General features: G+C 43.3%; 1 protein-coding gene and 1 non-coding gene across 3 annotated transcripts; one reads left to right on the top strand and one right to left on the bottom strand.

The window, feature by feature from the left end:
• Positions 1–1,087: 1,087 nt before the first annotated feature.
• On the bottom strand, positions 1,088–22,481 carry LOC124405994 (mucin-19-like). 2 transcript variants are annotated; one of them, XM_046881282.1, is made up of 17 exons: positions 22,242–22,481; positions 19,069–19,212; positions 12,720–12,865; positions 11,730–11,902; positions 10,025–10,295; positions 9,336–9,458; positions 9,083–9,253; positions 8,514–8,674; positions 8,162–8,415; positions 7,843–8,079; positions 7,441–7,764; positions 7,243–7,395; positions 6,763–6,966; positions 6,343–6,459; positions 6,116–6,253; positions 3,267–6,085; positions 1,088–3,178 (listed from the first exon to the last, which is right to left on the bottom strand). In XM_046881282.1, exons 1-17 carry the CDS (start codon positions 22,297–22,299, stop codon positions 1,727–1,729), a joined length of 6,945 nt encoding a protein of 2,314 aa, XP_046737238.1. In that variant the 5' UTR covers positions 22,300–22,481; the 3' UTR covers positions 1,088–1,726. The 2 variants fall into 2 exon arrangements, with proteins under 2 accessions (XP_046737238.1, XP_046737239.1); XM_046881283.1 differs by having other exon boundaries at positions 6,763–6,940; positions 7,277–7,395.
• On the top strand, positions 18,220–18,290 carry Trnag-gcc. The gene has a single exon. It is a non-coding gene; the product is annotated as a tRNA-Gly (tRNA).
• Positions 22,482–23,606: the final 1,125 nt, after the last annotated feature.

The raw sequence follows: 23,606 nt of genomic DNA, 5'->3' as shown, positions 1-23,606 counted from the left end.
CAGGCAAGCTTTTACATCTAGCCTTTAATTCTACCTATTGATCTTTTTGACATAGCTTCGTTAATTTCTTCGGAATTAAAATCACGAGGATAATTAATGTTTAAAGTTCAACATTCTCAGGAGGTTTAAATATAAGCAGCTGTAATTTCGCATATGTGTAAAGTTTTTTCTGTTTTCTTTTACTTCTGTATTAGGGATGAACCAGGATAAATGGTGAAAAATCATTCATTAATTTATTTCTTTTATTCAGTAAAATATTATTATTTAAGAAGTAACCGTAAAGTAATGGCACGGTAATTAGATTATAAGCGCGATTCAACAGCGGTTGTATAAAATAAAAAATAAAAACACAGAAGAGAAAAAAGGATATTTCTTCAATATTACCAAATGTGCAAACACTTTCGTTATAAACTGGACGTGAATTATCTGTCGAGTTGTCTTATAACTTTTATACTTATAGGTTTGATCACTATTATATAGTCGTCAAAACGTTAATTTAATGTTTTGATGTATTTCTAAACCATTTCATAACTTTGTGTTATACTGAATTTCCTTACTCGCTAATGAAAAGCATAAATAAATTATTATCAGAGAGTATACATAATATATAATAGGTATAAGAGAAAAGGATTTCGTTAAATATATCGCGAAGAAGGAATAAAAATTCGGCTCCATTTATAAAAACGAATAAAAAATATCCTGAAAATAAAAAAAAAAATCGAAACGATCGTTAGAATTAGAGAGATAAAAAATCAGACGAACAATTAATCCAATTTTGGATAATCGATACATATCAGCAAACGATCATCCAGAAGGCGGAAAATTGGGCGAGAAATTAAGAATATCAAAGCCGTAGATTAAAAAACAAAAAAACAGACAATTATCACTCTTTCAATTATGAGTATTTTAACGATCTTTCATGAATCCTCGAACAGAAGAAACACAAATACTACTAAAGCTTCGATGCAACTTAAATAAGTTTTTTCTTCTTCTATATATATATACAAATTTTGCACCAGATGACTGTAGCGCCGTACATCACTCAACAATCACGGGACAAGTGTTATTACTTTTTCAAATCTCTCACGTGTCTCTTTTTACTACTTCCCCAAAAAAATACGCTTGTCCCAATATATACAAATTCAGAAGAAATTAACGTAGAAACGTAAAATATTTACACTGCTCTATATAAGCACACAGATTTCTTCGTGTACCTATATTATATGTATACCTATATAATACGCCTATATATTCATATATATTATATATATAAATGTTATTCAGTATACACGTTAAATACAAGGTTCAACTTTTTCGCTCCTATAGCCACACAGCGTTCCAGCCGATCATTGCGAGCTACTTTCACCCACGGAACGTTGGACGTGTTCACTCGCTGTCACCGTGTCTGGTTCGAATCGTCGCAGAATATTTAGTGCTGCGGTAGTAGAGAACGGGTCTCTGAAGAAGTGTATAAAAAGAGAGAGAGAGAGAGAGAGACAGTAATTCACAACGTTCGTTTTCTCGTTGATACAATGAAAGTTACAAGCTGTAAAACGGTACCAAGCATGACTATGATGATTTCGATACTAGGATATAGAATTTTGCGAAAAATCTTCAAACCGCGAACCCTTTCACTCCGTCAAACGGATTCGAAGCTAAACGTTAGATCTTGGGGTATAGAGACCGCGCAAAAGCGACTCTTGTAGTCATGGCGATGAGGGATTTCTTAAACGAGAAGATTATCATCCTGGCAAGCGGGTCCCTTGGTGGGCCAGTTGCAGGCACCAGCGCTGCTGTCGAAGCTGAGGTGAACCGGGCAGTTGAAGACGTGGAGAGTGAATTTCTGCTTCCACTCGTCGTAGTGACAGGCGTAGAACTTGTTGCAGTACTTCGGATGGCGGAAGAGTCCGGCTCTAGCGCAGTCCGAGCCACCCTGTAAAGTCTCGTCGTCGTTTCGCCATCCACCTGGTCCGTACCGATCGAACGCGGCGCCTGCACCGCCGATAGCATTTCCGGTCGCTCCAGCGCTGCTGAAACTCTTTTCACTCTTCCTTCTAGCTCCAGCAGTGCGACCTACGGGAGCACCTTCTTTGGCGAAGCCTTCCGGAGCGTTAACGAATTGGGTATCAGCGATGTCCGACGGGCTTCCAAGGCCACCGTCATCTGGAACGACTATTACCGGACCGGAAGAACCGCCGATCGTTGAAGGGGTTGAAGCAGTCGGAAGGTAGGCGGTCGACGGCTTACCGCGGGACCTGAAGACCTGCGGAGGCGCCGGAGTCGTCACGCCGAAGATGGCAATCGCCGGAGTCCTCAAGGAGGATGCGGAAGGCCCTGGAGTCGGGGATCTGTAATAACCGACGGATTGGCCGGGTTCGCGGTCGGCTTCAAGGTCTACGTAAACGTCGGATTCGTCGTAGTTCGATAGATCGATCTTTCCCTTGTTGGATTTTATCAGGACGGATTTGGCACCCGGACCACGAAGAGTTTCGAACGGATCTGACCTACAGGTACATTGAGCGCCGAGTTTTCCTAGCAGAAGAGGGTGCAGGTCGCTCAGTTTAACGATCACTTTGCCCTTTCCTTCTTTCGCCGGCGTCTGCAACGTTGAGATTTCGTACGATGGGGTTGGCGATGAGTAGTAGCCAGCACCTCTGTAACCGGATGAACTGCTCAGGCTGCTCGAAATGTACTTGCCAAAGGCGTTTGCGCGAATCTTAGAGTCCGGAGTCGTTGGTTGGTAGGCCGGTGACGCCGTTGAGGACACAAAGACTGTAGGGGTGACACTTGGCCTCTTGCCGATGTCTTTGTAGCCAAAAGCTCCTGAGTTGACGACGCTTCCGATGCTCTCGTCGCCGTATGAATTCGAAGTGTACTTGACGCTACCGCGTTCGTAGTTGCCGATCAGTTTCTTGACCTCGTCTTGCGGGATATCTAAGTTAGTCGGAGAGCCTCCACGACTACCTGTATAGTCGGGACTTGCGGTCGAAGAGACGAACTTCACCGTGGGCTTCGAGTATTGGTAACCTTGCGCTCCTGCGGAAGAGAAGGACGTCGACACAGAGCCGAATTCCTTCTGGTAAGTCGGTCGCTTCGCAGCTGGACGGGCAGGGATAAACGGTTTTTGGTACGAGCCATCAAAGTCTGGAGCGGGTGTACCGGCCGTAGAGTATTTAACCTAAGTGAAAACGAAAATGTTTTAGAACTCTCAAATTCGTGAATGGTATTCGATCGATAGATACCCCAAAACAATGGATTCAACTCACCTGTTGCTCTCCGATGGTGTATTTCGGTTGCTGGTAGATGGTCACTGAAGGAGTGACGGTGCTAGGAGAATTGTAGGTAAGCTGTTTCGTTGGTTTTTGGTAAGTGTAGCCGTCCTCAGTGTTGGGAGAGGGTGTCGAGCTGAACGGTATTTTCTGAAATACTGTACCAGGTTGCTGGTTGTCGATGTCAAATTCACCGGACGTCAGACCGCTTACAGCTGAACTTGTTTCGAATCTGCTGTCCTTGTAGAAGTACTGACCAGTCGTGACAGCGACCGGAGCAGCTGTTGACGAGACGATGGTCTTGTATCCGTTGTCGAAGACTGGTGCGAGACTGGACACTGCAGAAGGTAGCTTGGCTGCCTCGAAGAGAGTCGATTTGTAGATATCCGCTGGTCTCGTAGCAAAAGCAATGGGGGCTGGGGTTGAGCTGACGGTGAATAGCTGCTGGTCACCTTCACTGGAACCCTGATAAATGGGGCTTTGAGTTGGTCGTCTGTATTTGTAGCCGCCGAAGGCGGGGCTTCCGGTCGGAGAACCAGCGGTCTGGTACGATGGCTGCTTGTATCCACTGGAAGGCCGTCTGTAGCTGTAAGTGTTGACGACGGCTGGGGCGGCCGTGATTGGTGCCGACGTGACGACGGACGGAGTGTTGTACACTTCAACGTTCAAGTGCGGAGACGCTGGTGTCGTAACAGTAAGAGGAGCAACGGACTCCTGGTAGGTTACGGAGAACGGAGTTGGAGTCGAGGATGTCACACTTCCAGTGACAAATTGTACCGCTGGCTTTGTGTAGCGGTAGCCGGATGATCCACCCTTTGATGCAGGACCAAGGTTGATTTTGGACGTGTCGATATGACTCACGTCCGGAGCGACAGTCGACGTAACGTAGGCGAGTCCGTTAACGTCATTTCCGATTGAACCACCACCGGTGGCGTATCCCTTGTTCGATCCCTGACCCGTTGCAAAGGCTTGGCTGCCAACATTCTGCTGTGCTGGTGACGGCGTAGGTCGACGGTATCCTGTGTTGGTAACGTACGATCCAGTGCCACCAATTTGAGCGGTCGTGAATCCAGTCTTGGTCGGTCCCGTCTTAGTAAATTGCTGGCTTGTGTATCCGTCAAATCCAGCTAGAGTGTTTCCCAAGACTACGCCATTACTTCCCTCTATTCTTCCGCCTGAGACGATAGTGTCCGGCAGAGAAGCGTAGGTTGGAAAACGATCTTGGAGCTCTTTTTCGGTGAACTTCGTAGTGGTGTAGCCGTTGTTGTATGTCACGGTTCCGCGTCCTCCGTTATCGTGGTATTCGTTTGTCTTGTAACCACTATCTTGAATGGAACTTACGCCTCCGTTAACACTGAAGGCTCCACCCTTGCTGCCTGCAGAGGCACCAGTATTGCCATAGTACGTGGTCGATCCCCTGACACCAGCCACATTCACGGTCGAGCCGCGGACACCGGCTCCCTTATAGATCTGCCCATCAACATAAGAACTGGGACCGGAACTACCTTGATGAACAACTCCAGGCGCGGATGTTCCCGTGATGAACGTTCCAGGCGTGCTCTGACCGTAAACGGTTTTCGTTACTCCATTGATAACATACCCTGGAGTCACGGAATTAGTCTCGACGTATCCAGGCGTGCTGGATCCTACGTAAACCGAACCCTCATCTTCGTTTCCAGAAATGACAGTACCTGAGGAGCCGTCGTGAGATAGAACTGTTCCCGTATGCACGTTGCTCGTCACGAAACCGCCCTGAATACCGTTTCCATTGGCGTTGGAAGTCTTGGTGGACAAATAGCTGCTCGAGCTTCCTCCTTTGCCATGGTACGTCGTTGTCCCAGTCGAAATTCCTCCCTTACCAACCTCGCTGACCGTGCTGGACGAGCCGTTATCCACGTATCCGCTGCCTCCTGTTACAACGCCACCTGCACCCTTCGATCCGGAAGATGATCCGTACGCTACGCTACTCTTGATGCCGGAGCTTGTGACCGAGTATCCAGGAGTCACAGTTTGCAAGAAAATTTCTTGCGCTGGCGTTACTGGCTTCCTAGCACCGAAGACACTGTAGGCTGGATTGAGAGTTGTCAGAGGGGTGGAGTAACCACTTCCAGAGCTCGAGACACCGGTGAACGCATTTCCGGTTATGGGTCTGCCGGTGTACCCGCCAGTGTATCCGCTTCCTGTGGTTCCGGTGACAGCAACTGAGCCAGAGTTGATTCCTTGTCCATTGTAGCCGCCAGCTCCGTTTCCGGTTGCCCCATTCACTATAATGGAACCTGAATTGTATCCTCCGTTCACCACATCTTGTGCGTCGAAATCACCCTGTCCCGACGAGATGTATCCAGCGTTTTGTTTCCTAGTGTATTCACTGTCTCCACTTTCGCTAGTTCCGGTCAAGACAACCGAACCTGGATTCCTTCCGCCGTTGACTACGTCCTGTCCATCGGAATCGCTGGTGCCGCTATGGTCCACAGAGTAATCTCCAGCAACTCCCGAAGAGCTACTATAACCGGATCCTCCCGTCTGCACGGAAACGGTGAGTCCGTCTTTGCCAGATCCTCCATATTTGGTAGATGAGCTCAACCCGTTGTAACCGCTATTTCCAGCAACACTCCCGGTGTGTCCGACGGTGGAAACGTATCCGCTTCCCGTTGTGCCGGTTTGGTAAATCGAGGAGGCGGGTCCCTGCCCAATGGGCACCGTCTCTATTACGACTCCAGGTTTTCTGGATGCCTCGTAGTCGACGATTGAAACACCTTCACCAGGGTACACACCGTGGACAGATCCACTTCCGGTTGATCCGGAGTATTTCGTGCCTAATATACCAGCTCCGGAATACGTTGTGCCAATTTCACCAGCTCCCGAATGTCCTGATGCGCTGTTGTGAGCTCCGCTATATCCAAAGCCAGATGTGGTTCCTGAATTTGATGAGCTGGTTAAACCTGATCCCGAGTACCCGGTGTATGTGCTTCCTGTGTCCCCTCCTGAAACAATATTCTCAATATATTAATTTGAAACCCTCATTTTGGATTAAAAGCATACTTCATGAGCTGGCAATGAGTGATAATCTTACCTTGGCCTGATACGTCAGTTCCAAATGTCGTGGATCCACTGTTTGCACCCGTGTATTTTGATCTATCACCACCCGATCCGGAATACGTGTTTCCACCTGATCCCGAATATTTAGATCCTGTACTTCCTACGCCAGAGTATGCTGTATTGCCTGCTCCAGAATATTGAGATCCTATACCTCCAGTGCCAGAGTATACAGATCCTGCTTCTCCTGCACCGGAATATATAGATCCTGCACTTCCCGCTCCTGAATATTTAGAACCGATACCTCCTGTTCCAGAGTAACTGGATCCTGCTCCTCCTGCACCAGAGTATTTACCTCCAGAACTAGAATATCCACTTGCTCCAGAATATCCGGAGCCTCCGGCTCCTGTGCCAGTATATTTAGACCCTACGTTTCCGACATTAGAGTATCCAGAGCCTGCATTTCCCGCACCAGAATATTTAGATCCTGTACCATCTTCTCCAGAATATCCACTTCCCGCTCCTTCCGCACCAGAATATCCGAGTCCTTCGCCTCCAGTACCAGAATACCCAGAGTTTGCTCCTGCACCTGAATACTGAGATCCGGCGCCACCTGCTCCAGAATATCCAGATCCCGCTCCTCCTGCACCAGAATATTGAGATCCAGCTCCTCCAGCATTTTCTGCCCCAGAATATCCAGATCCCGCTCCTCCTGCCCCAGAATATCCAGATCCCGCTCCTCCTGCACCAGAATATTGAGATCCAGCTCCTCCAGCATTTCCTGCCCCAGAATATCCAGATCCCGCTGCTCCTGCACCAGAATATTGAGATCTAGCTCCTCCAGCATTTCCTGCCCCAGAATATCCAGATCCCGCTCCTCCTGCACCAGAATATTGAGATCTAGCTCCTCCAGCATTTCCTGCCCCAGAATATCCAGATCCCGCTCCTCCTGCACCAGAATATTGAGATCCAGCTCCTCCAGCATTTCCTGCCCCAGAATATCCATATCCCGCTCCTCCCGCACCGAAATATTTAGATCCTGTATCTTCTGAACCTCCAGCACCTCCGTCATCTCCGGCTCCTCCTGTACCTCCGAAACCTCCTTGACCCCCTATGCCTCCTCTACCTCCAGCACCTCCTCTGCCTCCAGCACCTCCTGTGCCTCCTACTCCTCCTCTGCCCCCAGCACCTCCTACACCTCCTATGCCTCCTGCGTTTCCGGCACTTCCTATGCCTCTTTCACCTCCTGCACCATCCGCACCAGAGTATCCTGATCCGTCAGCTCCTTGTCCTGAATAACCTTGCTCTCTATATCTTCCATCCCCAGGATATTTAAGTCCTCTATTTGCCCCATCATATTGACCAGGTCCAGTTTCGGTATACCTGGATTCACTGGGTTTAGATCCTTTGTACAGGGAACTGTCAGGCCCTGATCGATACTGTCCAGCCCCACCTATGCCTGCGTCAGAGTAATCTCCATAGCCTGCACCTCCGTTACCCGAACCCTGTCCATATCCTGCTCCGTGCCCAGCTCCACTTATGCCAGTGCCAGAGTAGTCTCCATAGCCTGCACCTCCATTACCCGAACCCTGTCCATATCCTGCTCCGTTTCCTTGCTGCCTAATACCATATTCTCCCCCTCCGTACTCTGTCCTGGAGTATCCTGATGCTCCACAGCCAGGTACAAGCCATGGCCACTCGCAGATCAGTTTTTGCTCGTCAAACACCAGGCCGAAGGGACAGCGGAATTCGTATGCCATCGGTTCTGGTTCACCTGTAAAAGACACGTTAATGGAGCTGGTTAACATCACATACACTTTAACTTAATGCAATGGTTCTTGGTTACAGACACGCACCTAAATCAAAGCAGGCGAAGAACCATCTGCAGTTCTGAGGGTCGGCATAGTAACCGTCACGTTCAGGGCACTGGAACCTAGCGCGAGGAACTGGGGCGATCTCACTACTTCCTGGACAGGGTGATCCTTCAGTCAGAGATCCTGGCCAGACACAGACCTCGGTACGTTCATCGAATGCCAAACCGGCTGGGCAGTCAAATTCGAAGACGGAAAAGTCGTCGACTCCTTGATCGAACTTGACGCAACGGTAGAATCTATCGACGTGAGTGATAAAAACAAAATCAGTGCTTAGTCAGTGTGCTTTTAGTTAATCTTTCATTCTTTATTTCTTATTCATTTTAAGAAAATTTACCTGTTACAACTCTTTGGGTGCACAAAATATCCTTGTCTGGTACATATGAATTCGGTTTGCGTGTTCTCACGGATCGCATGGATTGCACCAGCCGTATCAACTACTCTGACGATTCTGTATCCGGAGGACTTGACATGTCTCGATGTGGGGATGTCCACATGCTGAAAACCGAAGTCCAAGGTATAACATATCTGTTACCTCCGTGATAAGTGGTTGCACTACGGAGTGTGATAATTTTCCGAAGTGGCTAATCATATTAACCATGGTACCTTTAAATTCCAATTTTGATATACCGTTTGCTAACTATCGGCAAAACTATAAGTAGAGATCGTTCTCGTATTAAATAACCTGATAAAACAGTTTCAGGTAAATTTACAGTGTACCAAGTGAAGGTACGACTGTCGGTAAGTTAGCAAGATATCCATACTGCTAGTATTACCGGTGTGTGGTAACGGTGCAGCAAATGATCAAGCGCGACTGAAGATTTACTCATGGCTGTAATTCTATCGCTTTCACTGATAGTAAGTTCATTTACGATTTGAGACGATTTATCGCCACGCGTCACTTACGTTGATGTCATTCTCCAATGAAGCCAAGACTGCGCCGCGTGTTTTCCTTTTCATGTCCGTGAAGGAATTGTACACCTCGTAGGTAATCGGCTTACCACAATTGTTTTTCTGATCATTCTCGACGTCGTGAATTCCCAGACCGGCAAGTTCTCGAAGCAAGACGTACTTGCCCTATAATGAGGGATTCCCACGGTCAATAAATGGAGATTATAGAAATTATTGTTGCATTCTAGACTCCAAAATGAAAAGATACCTTTATTCCGACCGAGGTCTTGTCCTCGAAGGCGATCCACGTGGAATCCTTGAAGGCGTAAGGGGCGGTCAGGTCCGTGTCCCTTTCGACGGTCCATTCGCCCGCACTCATCAAATCGCAGAGCTAAGAATCAAGACAGAAGTCAATTAGGAAATATTATTAATCACGTCATTAAATGCGGCACGTGCGGATGCTGGCGACCACGCGGTCTGATCGCCGCCAATTCATCTCAATCCGTAGAAAAAGAAAGAACAAGAGTTAAATAGAAAAAAGATGGAAAGAAAAAAGAAACAGACTCCGAGTGTACACCAGAACCGAACATTGGTTCAAAACTGTGCCGAGTTCATGGACCACAACGCACGACGCCACACGCGGAATACGTTCGACACACTTTGCGAATAGTTCACTCATTACTATACCTATACGCGCGTATATACATTGAGCCTTGGTCAATTGACCAAGACGTATTGCTGCATTTAAACGTCCACCTACTCATGAGTAAAAAGTGAAGAAAAAAAAAATAGCAGAAAGGCTTCTATTTCCATTGATTAAAATTTCTGCACGCTGATAGTGAGAGGTGCGTGGGAATGGAACGAATCGGCAGTGAAGGTGAGGTGACCAACTTCCTGGCCGATGATACATGTATGTGAAAAAAACTGTAAAACCTATTTCGACATCTTCGTTTCTACCTCTTTCTGGCTGATGACCGTAGGCTTCTCTTCTTCGGTCGGTGATCCGGGAATTGTCTTATCCTTGGTTTTCAGGGTGAATTTGTAGGCGCTAGCTGGCAGAGAAATGAGCAGCTTCTTTTTCGGCACTCCCAAACCGCTGATCAGATCGACCAAGCTGTCCGCGTTTAGCATATCGAAGATACCCATGAGACGAGAAGGGTGGAAGGTGTGGGATGATTCAGTTTCATCGAAGAGGTAGTTGGTCGACAGAGTGAAGAGGTCAACGTATCTGTGATGTAACGAAGCAAAAGAGAAACAATTATAAAAGGGACAAATTTGGACAAAAACGGAACGTATGTCATTGTTTGTCGCTATCAAATGATGACTGATAATTTTTTTCGAACGAGTCGACAAGTCCTTGCAAGCGAAAATGTTTTCTTTCTCTTACGCGTTACGCCACGAATTCAGTTTAAATACCGATAATTATGGTTTCACGTTACTTCGTACGTGGTTTGAGTTCTAATTAACATCATGATGTGGCAAAGAGTCTCATCTTTCTATCCTTGAGCTAGATGCGTAACTGGAAATGCGATCCTTGCCATCTTTGCTCTAAAGGATGCTGCCTCAGCTTTTACATGGGATGATCAGTAGGATGGAATTGGAGATGTACTCGAAGGTATTTAGCGTGTCCGTGTTTCACGTTGATATTCACTTATTGTGATATTGCATCTACGTGCAGATTACCGAAATGTCGAGAATTATTGTGAAGATGACCTAGTATTTCGTAATTTAGGCACGCCAACTAGTGTATAATTCAAACTACTCTTACTTTCGATCACGTGTCAATATTACTGTATTAAGAATTGAATTTCGTAATGGCAAATCCGCTGGTTAATTGGCAATTCTCGTCAACTTCTCACGCTCGCTAATAAATAATAGAAAATATGATTGCGTGGTTTATGTGGATTATTCAGAACGTCTGTACAAATCTAGAACTCCGTTCTAGAAGTGATTCAGTAACGTTTGCTGGTTATTTTCTGCACGAAAAAAACGATCCTTGAATTGAAAATATTCGTTGCTCTTCAAGCAATTACGAAAAGTAAAAAAGCCTAGCGTCAACACGTGTCCACGTAATTACGGTGCCACGTGGAGAGAAGACAAGGTTTTTGCAACTGGCAGATTCATGCGTAACCATGATATTTGTCTTCGTTAGATTTTCACTGCTGGCAGTACGACCCCATCAATCCCGGGCCAGACGGCCACGCTTAACTTTGATGTGATTGTGACTTTGCATGGGGTCCATACGCCGCGGGCGGTTCAGCGTGTTCAAACACCTCTTACTTTTGACTAGTAGATTGCAGACTGCGAGGTATTCAAAATGACATGCAATCTCGGCGTGGGGTGTAGCAAGTATTGTTCGTTCGTCAAGGTAGAAATAGAACAGCTAATACCAATAAAATGCTAACAAGCTACGAGTACCAATAGATTGTATAAGATCAACTCACGGTGCATATCATGCTGAAAATCTTCATTAAGTACTTTATCTGATCGATAGTTAGAAATTTTGTTACAAGTACATGTGATATCTTATTTATTCAAAATGTGGGTCAATTTGCATTCGATCATGGTGAAGTCGGAGTGTCGAGTGGTCATTCTATGGGATCAAAGGTCAATGATATTGCGAGACATTAATATTCAATTATGATAAAACGCGTGTTCTTACTTTGCCAAGGCCTTAATATCGTACTGCTTCGCAAGCTCCTCCGGTTGCGTTGGAAGAGCCAATAATATCCTCTTCTCGTTAGATTTCCTGGTCATCTCGTCCTTAAGCCCCTTGACAAAGTGCGTCAGACGTTCCTTGGAGCCGGCGGTCACGTCGAGTTCGACTCCGTCGACCTGAGCAGACGAAACAATACTCATTCAACCGAGTATAAATTTGCATAGATTTTCGTTATTCGGTCACCCATTAATTTTTTCGCGCATCTTTGTCCGTCGAGCTTGGCGTAAAATCTCGAGACAGTTCGATGCGCACGCGTGCAGGATACCGTAGCGTTAAACGTCCGGCGGAAGTACCGTTAACTATATACCTCCTCGTTAAATGCATCTACAAGCTTCTCCCCGAGTTCCTCAAAGAAAGCAAAAACTGGACCATTCTCTCGCGTGCTTCGGAGCGCTGACCGCGGCTTGACTTTCATTTTCATTCCCTCGAGCCCCCGCGTTATCCGAGCACCGATCTCTTCTGCTGTGGCCAGAAAGCAATACCATCTCCGCAGGGCTAACGTCGTTCCTTTCAATCGATACTAATCAAGCCACGCTTTCGGTTTTCTACCGTTACACATTCGCACTTGTGCCTATATCTGCACTCAGGTATAAAAACATGTCGCGGGCAATTTGCATGGCGCAAAAAATCTTCACATATGCGAAGTGAACTTACATGCATACAGGATCTCGATTTTGTTGGTTCGCGTTCGTTTTTTCACACGTATTATTTTCGGCTATGACACCGGGACTGGGTCGTCGAACGATTAATTGCGAGAGAATTTTGTGGCAAGCTCGTACGATCATCTCATTAGAATTCCTAAAATTCTTCTTGTTTTCTGTTGATTTTTTCTTTCCTTTTTTTTTTTTTTTTTTTTTTGTCTTTTACCTCGATTTTTCAACGCTTTTTTCACCTATAGCTGTTCCTGTCAATATTTCACTTTTCGATAATTACCTGTGACAAAATATTGGCGAGGCGTCCCGACGCCTCTTGGCGCGTCGTTGCGGACGTCCTGAGGGAGTGCTGCGGGTCCGTCACGGATATGACGAACTGGAGGGCGGGGTTCGCCTCCTTGAGGACCTTCTGGAGCTCCTCGATCCCTGAAACACGGCGTGAAAAGCAGCAGGTTAAGCATGTGTGATAATACCGATAATACAGGTACGGCGGATTGATTATTTATTCATTCGGTATTCAGACGGCCCGTAATTGGCTCCGCCCCAACCGAGCGCGTACACATATTTAATGCCTTATCTAGAGATATTATCTGAGTTCGAGTTTAGGTAATAGAAGTCAAGACCAGGCGCTAGATAATATACGCTCCCGTCAATTTTTGACGTGTATACAATTATCGTGCGTGCAAGAATACAGGCGCCTCTAACAATCGCTTTAGCTGTATACGTACAACCTTGTATCTTATACCTACGTATACGTTATATATATATATATATATATATATATATCTGTACCCAAGGTACAGTTATCGTGATGCATAGTGAAAGAAAAACCAACCAGTAAGAATGAAAACTGGATAAACTGCTGTAACATCGTCGGCTCGTCACTTATAAAGAATGCAAGTGAACACGCTGTTATTTTACTCGTGCAACTACGATTATGTATAACAGAACAATATGTAGATTCAATCTGTAGTATCGTACAATATGAATACACATATATATATATATATATATATATATATATATATATATATATATATATATATACAATATATATATGTATGACGCTTGAATTACGTGCCACGTTCATTCATCCGTGAATAACGCGCAAAAGCCGCACAGTAATTTTTAATTTTCATTATAACTATGCGTGCTCGAGAGATCTTGAGAAGTAGAAGTATTCACTTTCGTTAATTGAAACATAAACGCTCGGTCATTTGTTTTGTAGGCTCGTTGTGCGTATGCGATGTAGGTATGTACGAGGTATTTTGCTCCACACAATGCGCGCGAATCCTAAACGAGAAATTAACTAGCGTGACGATACTCGTAATTTTTTTTTTTTCATTTCTTTTTTTTTCCTTCTCATTTTGTAGAATTTTAATTTCCGAATACCTGGTCCATCTTCGTAATCTGTTGCTTATCGGACATAATAACGAGCTGAGTATGTGGTTTTTGTGACTTTTTTTTTATCTTCTTTTGAATTTACATTACTGATCGTTCGTAGCAAACGTATGCAAAAAAAGTTAATTGTTAAGATAATGAAAAGCGCACAGCCTATCATGGTGATGTTACGAAGAGGAATAACGTACACTTGCGATACAAGAATTGATTTTTTTTTTAACTTTTTTTTATTCTTTTCCTTCTGCATATTACGTACAGCCTGGCACGATGATGCTCGGAAATTTGTGCCTGTGCCCGTCTGCTTCGGGCAAGGACGACTGGGGACCGTTTCATCTATTGATTAAGATATTTAGAATTTAGAATACTTTCAAGATGTGTTTTTTAATAGGTATCCGGCACACCGAGATTAAAATCCTGCCGTTAAACTCTCGGTTGTATTTATTTATTATACTAATTTTTACGCCTCTGTTTGACATTTGCTTTTTCTCATATTAATTCGCGTCCTTGGTTGTTTTTTTTTTTTTTTTATCTTCCATTCTATTCTCCTGTTAATTTTTTTTTTTTTTAATTGAATTCGATAGAAAATGAAGCTCATCCGTGAAAAATTGACGGAAATAGAATTCCGTTGCTTGCATCATAGATCTGCAAGAAAATTCGAATCCTTTTGTTCCTGTTTCTCCAGCCTACAACTCATCTTCTGATTTTGTATCGAAAGTGACAAGGGTAAATCGATTGAATATAAATAGCCTTTGAATAGCGTGGTATTACCGAAAACGAAAGTGATGTATCGAATCGATTAGCCGAGCTGGCTGACCCAAGCTGGCCTCTCGAGTCCATGCACAGCACACTTGATGAAAAGTTGGAACCTCCGACGTTCGGAACGGATTTGTGCAATCGCCTCGAAGATATTTGTACCAGGGAAATTAGTTACGGGTCTCTGTTATGTGGGTGCGGATTTTTATCGGGTGTTCGCGAATGAGACGTTGAATAATGAGCCACCTTTATCATCGATGTTTAAGATCTAGGTCCATAAATGCCCTGGCTGACCCAAATCAAGACACACGCCGATTCCAAACCGGACGAGGTCACGATTCTTAAGTAGCCGACGACGAGTGCACGTTGCGAAATTGATACACGCCACCCACGAGTCTCCATGCAGGCATTCATACTTCTGCACGATGTGTATGTGTACATGGCTTATACATATGTACGGATTTATCTGCATCGACAACCTGGCTGTTTTTGCACACAGGTATGAACTCCTTTACAGCAATATTTGCGTTGTTCTTTAGAGATGAATATCTTTTTTCCTCGTTTGTAACTTTCGTTCTCTTTTTTTTTTTCTAGGGGCCAATTCGCTTGACATACAATCACATAATTGCAGAGAATTCTAAACGAAACTTTTCAATGACGATGCGGCATCCGGCTGCAGGTAATTATTGCTCCTACCACTTGTCGAATATAATAAACGGTTCAAAAACCGATGCGAAGTCTTCGACGTGGGCGAATTCCGTTTTTGGTACATCTTACAGCTTTCACTGCGCTGCGAATTGAATCGTGTACTTTTTGCACTAGTAGGTACGAGACGTTGATAACCAGGAGGTTTGGCTGAAGAACGAGGAAGTGCGAGTGTTTTTTTTTTTGCGAATAAAATCAAATTTCGCGTGTATGGAATCAACGTCTATTTTATAACCGTTGATATAATTAGCGTTTAAGCTTTCGGCTGAACTCGTTGCGGATATTAATCACAGCCCACAATACTAAGTGTCGAGGAAGAAACTCATCAACTTCTAATTAGTCACACATCAGGCCGAACCAGTCATCGCCGTGCAGAGTTATGGAGAAAAAAATCTTGGTCGTGAAAGTGTAACTTTGCGAAGCCACATGTTGTTCAATTCCGTTTCTAATCCATGTCATCGTCGAAAATCCCGTCGCGACGTGTCAATTAATTCTCGACTGTCAACGCAGCGGGCTTGAAAAAAAATTGAAACAAAAAATACCAACAAATGCTCCAGCTTCACCGTCAACAAAGTTAAAGAGAAAACGAAAGTGATAGCTATTCTGTTACCGCAGTCTTACGGATGTGATCAGAATTCAGATCAAAACTAAGATCGATATGAATATTCATACCTATAGCCAATTAAGAGAGTTTGTTCTGCGCAAATGTTATTATCATTATACGTCGATGAAAGGTACACGACTTCGATTCACCGTTATATAAAATAAGAAAGAAACGTTTTCGAGTGCTTGGCAGTTCCTTATACGTGTCCATTATTATATTTTATCGTTTGAGATTCTCCATTCCTTACAATTTTGCCAAACTTAATAGTAGTAAAATGCATTTAATAACTTTCTCCAGATAAAAATTGTTCGATTGTCCATGATCGGTTCTTTCGGTGTGGATTCAAACCTCCGTGCAATTTTTGCCCGTAGATACATATATATATGGCGCAAAAAAAACGACTGTTTTTTTTTTTTTGAGTCTCGTGTGACAAAATGTTAGTTTTTGATGTTTTAAGAGCCCACTCCAAAGGACAGCTCGAAAAAAAAATTTTAAGAGGTCGTTCAAAATTTAAAAAAATGTCAAAAAATTAAATTAAAAAAATTATATTTTCAGTATTTTGTTTGATTTTTAACTCATGTCGTGGTGTATTGTTATCGATTCTTTCTTACTGAATTAAAGAAAAAAAAAATTTATGAAATTTTAATACGAATATTAAAAGGTCGCTCAAAATGATTTAAAGAAATGCACCAAAAAATTGAAAAAAAATTATGAGCGACTTTTCAAAATTCAAATTTTGAACTGAAACTTTCGGAAACTTATTCTTTTTTTTGTCTATAAAATTATACCATAACGAGAAAAATAAAAAAAAAAAAAGTCGATTTTTAACGATTTCTGACGTTTTAAAAAATGTGGAGCGACCTCTTAAAAATTTTTTTTGAAGTGTCTTTTGGAGTGGGCTCTTAAAACATCAAAAACTAACATTTTGTCACACGAGACTCAAAAAAAAAAATAGTCGTTTTTTTTTGCGCCACCCTAATATATATATATATTATATCTGTTTATTGTATCTATACTCTCGGCTGATAGCTGAGAATGATGCAAGTGACAAGTGCAGCTGATATGCAATGTGCTGAACAACAACTCGCGCAAAGAAAGAGTAAATAATTGTTCGTTCCACCTGTGTTTGCTCGTCTCGCTCGAGCCGCTTTTATCGTCCTCGACTGAATCTCCGTGTATACCGATAAAAAACGTTCGCTTTGCGTGATATTTAAATGTATAAATATGCATTATACTTATAGTTTTTCGACCGTTGATGCCAACTGTACATGCAGACTTCGTCGAGCGGATCCTTACTGAGTAGAGAAATAAAATTTCAACGATATGTTTTGCGGACAGGCGCGCCTAGGCGGCCTGACTACGTTTAAAATATCTTTATTACACCTATTTCAGACTCAAGGAGGAATATCGATGCCGATTCAAGAAGTAAATATCACTCGTCGTTACGTCATCGATAAGACTCCATGTTCATGGGAGCCAATTCGTGATTGCTTGCTTGAGTCCGGAGAACCGGAAACATATCGATCTCAAAAAGAGGTAAAAATCTTTGAGAGTTGAAAATTTTTATTCGGAATGCACCCTGTAATAACAAAATTGAATGCATCAAGTATGCGAATATCTGAGTGCAGAAATTCTCAACGATTCTTGTATAGACAAGTTTATCTTTCGAGCTACACAAAAAATACCAAAATATGCAAAATTCAATTTTCAAATGGTATTCAAAATGACTGAAACGTCAATGTCCCGATTGCCGATTGTTCCAAAAGGTGACAACAATTGAAGTTTGGACAAAAAATTTTATACCAATTTGTATCACACGATGAACTGTGACGCGCTCTGTTTTTTCCTTGACAACGGAAGTCCGTGATCAAATTCTCGTGCCTGATGTTAATACGGACGAGTTAATCGTGATAATCTAATACTGAACGACCTTGAGCCGCGTTGGTTTAACGGTTCTCACGAGACATCCTAACCAAGGTGCGGATGTGCAGAACTGGCTTAAGTTCTTGACCAATTCTAATTTCGTCTGTTTTAGACTGTGAAAAAAAAGGATTCGAATTCAGCAATATTTATTTATTTTTTTTATTTTATTGCATTGCTTTTTTTTTGTATTTTTGCAGAAGAAATCACTCGGACTATAATTCTTGTAGTCAGGCTTAAAGCAATTTTTCGTATCTCGACTCAATTACAAAATTCGCATGAATCTCTATTATAATCGGTGCTTATCTGAAGTTTGAAGATTAACAGCATTCTTCAGAGCTATAAATTTAGGTTATTTGACGTCAATTTGAACTACGCGCTAGCAAAATAGACATCAGCATCGGTGGTTCAGTGGTAGAATGCTCGCCTGCCACGCGGGCGGCCCGGGTTCGATTCCCGGCCGATGCAAATTTTTTTCGTTTTCGTTATTATCCCAACAGCCAGTTACGTGGGATTGCTAATTGAAGAAGAGAATTAAAAAAAGGTGCAAATGACACTTTTTCAGAAACAATTTTTTGATCTAGAAAGTTCGTGCGTGCCAAGGCTAATGTTTTCTGAAAAAGAAATTGAAAGAATTGCAATTACAGTCTTTTTTATTCCCCTATTCAATTGATATGTCAGGTGAAAATGGTCTGAATTCCTGCTTCTACGTCGCTAATCTCTAACTACTAATGCAATGATAAGGGCGCGTTAATTAGATGCGCGCAGAACATAAACTGCTCTGACTGGCGAAAGTAAAATACACTAGAGTTCTTGAATGAGTCAAAATACGTCGAAGACACTCCACGCTTTCCCTGTTTGCACTGATTACTGGTGAAATTAATGACCGGTACACATTCAGCTTAACACGGATGTCTAAGCGACAAGGTGTCGATGGCTGATCTTATCAATCAGAGAAACGTCATGGGGAAATCTCCTGAAGGATTGGACATGTGATTGGAAATCGGGAAAGTTTATTGGAAAACTATTTTCACGGTGAAATGAAAGCAAGGTGAATTTGTTGTGTTGGAATTCTGAGTGATGTATGCTGGATTATAAATTTTGCATTTTTATTTTGCAAGTATCTTCGACGATACAATTCCATGATTTTTGCAACTCGGATAATTAAAATTGCGGAAAAAATCGGGGAAAAATCACATTTCCTTCGATCACCTATAATTGTGAAACGTGAAAAGTCGAGGCTTACCAGCGGTTGTGAGATTGTGGAGTTCATGTCCCTGGTGAACGAGCGTTGTACATTTGCAAATGACGTCTGCCAATTCTTCGGGGTCGTTGCTGGACGTGTAACAGAGAATTTCCTTTCCCGGCGATGTTCTTTGCCTGGGGCATCCTGGAATATGCAGGTTAATAGACATATTATTTCACGGTAATTCCAGTTCGAAAGTGTCTGAAAAGTTGTTACAGCTATTATACACTAATTGGTGCGTTACTAAATCGCGTCGTAGGTATATTAAATAATATTAACATGTTTATCTCTCGATCGAACGAATCGAAGGCAAAAATAGCCGCAGTATCGATTACGCAGGAACCAGTATATCTACATGTTTTAAAATCGCTTAAAATCAATACGTCTTCAATAATCTAGAAGAAGGCTGTCATGCGTCTTCGCATTGCCTGAGTCTATGATTAATAAAATTCCGATGTGATGATTAACGCTTATGCAAATCATTCGGATTTAATATTACCACTTTTTGACTAACTGCTGACAAATTGGGAGAAAATAAAGAAATGAGGGGGGTAATAATATTCGGCAAAAAAATTAATCGCTCTTAGAACAATCTGTTATACCGACGCTTTCGAGTAAAGATGCAGCAGCAGCAGTAACAATAACATTCCTTGATTATACGAGAAAAATTTAACGATCATCACGTCATTTGCTTACAGAGATTCGCAAGTGGAGTCAAGTCACTCGACTCTCATCGCGCAGCCATGCCTCTGACGATGAGCAAAGCTGAAATAACCGCGTTGAGATCATCGCCGCTATAACATTTGATATTACGGCTTGGCTTCTGTAAGAGAAGTTTGCATAGACGAACAATAAAGATTTGTTGTTTTCGATGAAACAAAAAATCACCGACAAAAGAAGATGGATGAGAAGAATGAAGAAAAAATTGATGAAAAATAAACGAGGAAACCCCGGAGTTCGGTCATACCGACCTTTTACACCCACCGTTCAATCGTCGACGAGCAATTATCGCGAGGCTTTAAATTATCCTCACACCATCCATCCAATTTTACTGTTAACAAGCTATCATTACACCTGAGCAGCCGTTGTTCATAGAATATCAATTCAGCAGTCTCACCAGCCTTCGATAAAGTTCAGAAGCAGTTGATGCTGATTCACGTCTGTCGGCCAATATGGTCAGAAAGGTATTCGCTACTAGGCGAGACTAGTATTTACACAAAATCGTATTGCGAAATTTTTTTATTTCCCCTTCTATCCGTTTAATTTTATTATATACCCAAAAATATTTGCCTCGATGATTCAGAATTGTTTCATAAAAAAATTCGACCACATTTGTGCTGTATAATTAAAAGGATTCAAGTATTGGGATTTCCGAAGGTAAGAAAAGGCTGGAGAAACTGATGCGGTTAATTTTCGAAGATTAAAATCGTCTGAGGAACAATTGTGGTCTGATATACAATATATAATACTGTGGGCAGGACTTTCTCTCCTGAGTAATTTTCGATCTGTGGTAACGAGTACAAGTAACCTTATAATACGACCGAAATTAATTGTTTAGAATGCTTCCCGAAGCATCGATCAGAACCGCAATTATTTTCAGTACAATTATTATAACTAATACGCGAGCTTACATGATTCGGTAACCGATTGAGTTAATTACTTCGATTTAATAACGTCGCATTGAAAATCTCTAAACAATTGTAAAGGGTATAGTGATAAATTAGAGAAATATTTTTTTTCGTCTCGAAAAAAAGTTGAGAGCATGTAATCAGGCGATTATCAAATCGCTTCAAGTTTTTATCCGTTCCTGATGATGACGTTTAATATGTAATCGTCGAGGGAAATGATGCCGAGTGATAATACAAAAAAGTTGCAGCTTGTCGGTACGACATCCGTAGAAAGTGAACTGCGCGGAGTGTTTTTAAGAAAGGGAAATGAATGGCTCCAGGAAATTTACGTTTAGGCCCATACGCGGTGGCACGCCTTCTACATTTCTTGATCTATCTATACGTTGATTCCATTCATACGCGTCAGCGGTCAATGTATCTGAAGCGAGCAGGCTTATCTACTTCGATCAACTTTCTTGGATACAGATCAGACTCCGTGATTAAGACAACAATTATCTCTACGTATACGGAGGTAAATGACTCATGTAACTTTTACATTGCTCAAACAGGATAATCGCGTCATTGTACCAGTTTGAGCTGATGCATGTTGCTGCTGACGTTGTCCGACTGCTCTACTAATGCAATTATTTCCGTGAATTCCTGTTCACGATGAAAGTTATTACATAGTTATTTCTGAGGTTTCAGTAAACAATGATTAGCTGGAAAAGTAGGAAAAATTAATAAACTAATGACAAGTTTGACGAACATAAATGGTTGCTCGTTTTATTAAGTTCGTAAAATTTCTGTGACGAATCTTCAACGATATGATAAAATTTCAAAAAGCATGAAGAAATGTGGATCGTGCAGGTAAATTTCGGAATTTTGCGATCGAGTAAATTTTGTCAAAGTGTATAATATCTCTGAATCGTTTTTTTACTTGAACAAGAAACAGAATCTGATCACGAGGAGTTCTTTACTCGACAAACAATACGACAGAATGGATCATTGCGTAACGATTTGTGGTGGCAATCGAGCCTTTCTTAAATATCGGTTCGATTTTTTATATTATCTTTTTCTTTTCATCGAGGCACTGAAAGTGACACCCGAAAGACGCGGAAGGATAAAGATTACGCGATACGCGCACGAGACTACCGAGTATTTCCCTCGTGCCGAGACGTGTCAAACAATTCCGATGGCCGAACGGCGAACATAGGTAAATGAAATTTATTTAACGAGATACGTAGATGGAGCTGTCCTTGTGTACAGGCATCTGCTCCAGTTGCCGATGGCGCAACGTAACCTTAGAATTATGAGTAACTATCGTTAGATCACTGGATTACTATTAGCGGACCAAGATCGAGCCGAGAGGCGAGCCCAGGTGACTGGATCAGGAGCGCCGGAATAAGTGGCGTGAAATTTAAATTTCTTCGATTATGCTGTTGGCTGCTCGAGCCCGTTCCTCTGAATACTTGTGCCACGCGCGTTCTTGGCACTTGGCCCCGTTTAATCTCGATCTCGATCTCGATCCATTCTTCTAACGAAAGTGAAAAATCAGGTCAAACTTACTTTCAGCGTATCCAAGCGCGAGCAGCCCCAAAAGGGGTAGCAGCGTCGACAACCTCATGTCGCTCCCTGACCGGCACTTTCGACGTTATCAGCCTCTGGTGTGTCACAACTTGAACCGAGTATTCGTAGAAATATACCCAGCAAAGCGTACGCTGTGATCGATAGATCTTCGTCGGTGCCCTCCGACTTCTGATCCGCTCTTGTGGTCGGCACGCGATCGAAAATGAAAATTAGCGAGAATCTTCGGCGACCAAAACGTCACCGGGTCGGCTCGCGGTCGGCCTACAAATAAGAATTCGAACTCTTGATGAACGGGAGAAAGAACCGACCAACGATATGATGTAAACCGTGAAATATTGAAAATCTGAATTCTAAATTCTGAATTCTAAATTACCGGTGTGTATGTATGTGTGTGTGTGTGTGCTGGGCGCACAATCGTCGAGCTTGTCGAGGGTATCGGGAGGAATCGCTCCTCTGTTCTTCGGCGCACGATTCCGACTGAACCCACGGCGTCCTGGTACCTCGGTAGTAAACCCTGACGGTCGGCCCGGACCAGGTGAAATGTTCGGTGATCGTGACGCGTGGCCAGGGAGAGACAGGAGTACGGTGTCCACTTGAGGTGGGGTGCTTTGCCCCAGATCGCGGTTCTCTCGTCGGCGAGCCCGTGGACCACCGGGAGGTTCGAGAGCAGATTAAGTCTGAGCGATTTATCCCCCAAGAATTTAAAGGCTGTCGTCAGTGATCGTCAACGGTGTCGCGAGATGAATGCCGGCATGGACGAGATCGAGCGGGGTCGGAAGCTCCGGACGGACGGTCGATCTTCGCGTGATCTTCTCTCGATGTCGAGGTTCCGACTGACGCACTAGCCACTGCCACTGGTCCAAACGAATCCTGTTACCCAAGATTACACTAGTACAGCCCGTTTTCCGTACCGCTGCAACTGTTTATATCTATAGATGATCGACGATATATGCTAATCGTCGGTGACGGTCGACAAGGTCTTCTCCATACGACCGCATTATATATATATATATATATACATATGTATATATCTGTACGTGTATATATAAGCGTACGTATCTCCCGCTCCTCGCCGTCTATTCACCGACGTGTACTTGCACCTCGAGCTGTTTATTCTGGCTTCCACACCGATTGTATAACTCATCTCGTGCTCACGATGCTCGATGATCATCATAGGTGGATGACACTTACAGCTTGGCAGCTACTGCCAGCTGATGCTGATCCAGACTCCTGTTATATAATGTGTAGGTATGCACTTGTACCTGACAATGGGACCAAGTCCCGAAACAAGCCGATAGCGAGACTTTCTGCACCATGATACATTTTTACCAGAAAAAAAATCGA

The sequence above is a fragment of the Diprion similis genome, chromosome 4, assembly GCF_021155765.1.
Source record: "Diprion similis isolate iyDipSimi1 chromosome 4, iyDipSimi1.1, whole genome shotgun sequence".
Classification (NCBI taxonomy): Eukaryota; Metazoa; Arthropoda; class Insecta; order Hymenoptera; family Diprionidae; genus Diprion; species Diprion similis.
The sequence above is the reverse complement of the archived record's forward strand: the minus strand, read 5'-3'. Positions and strand labels throughout refer to the sequence as shown.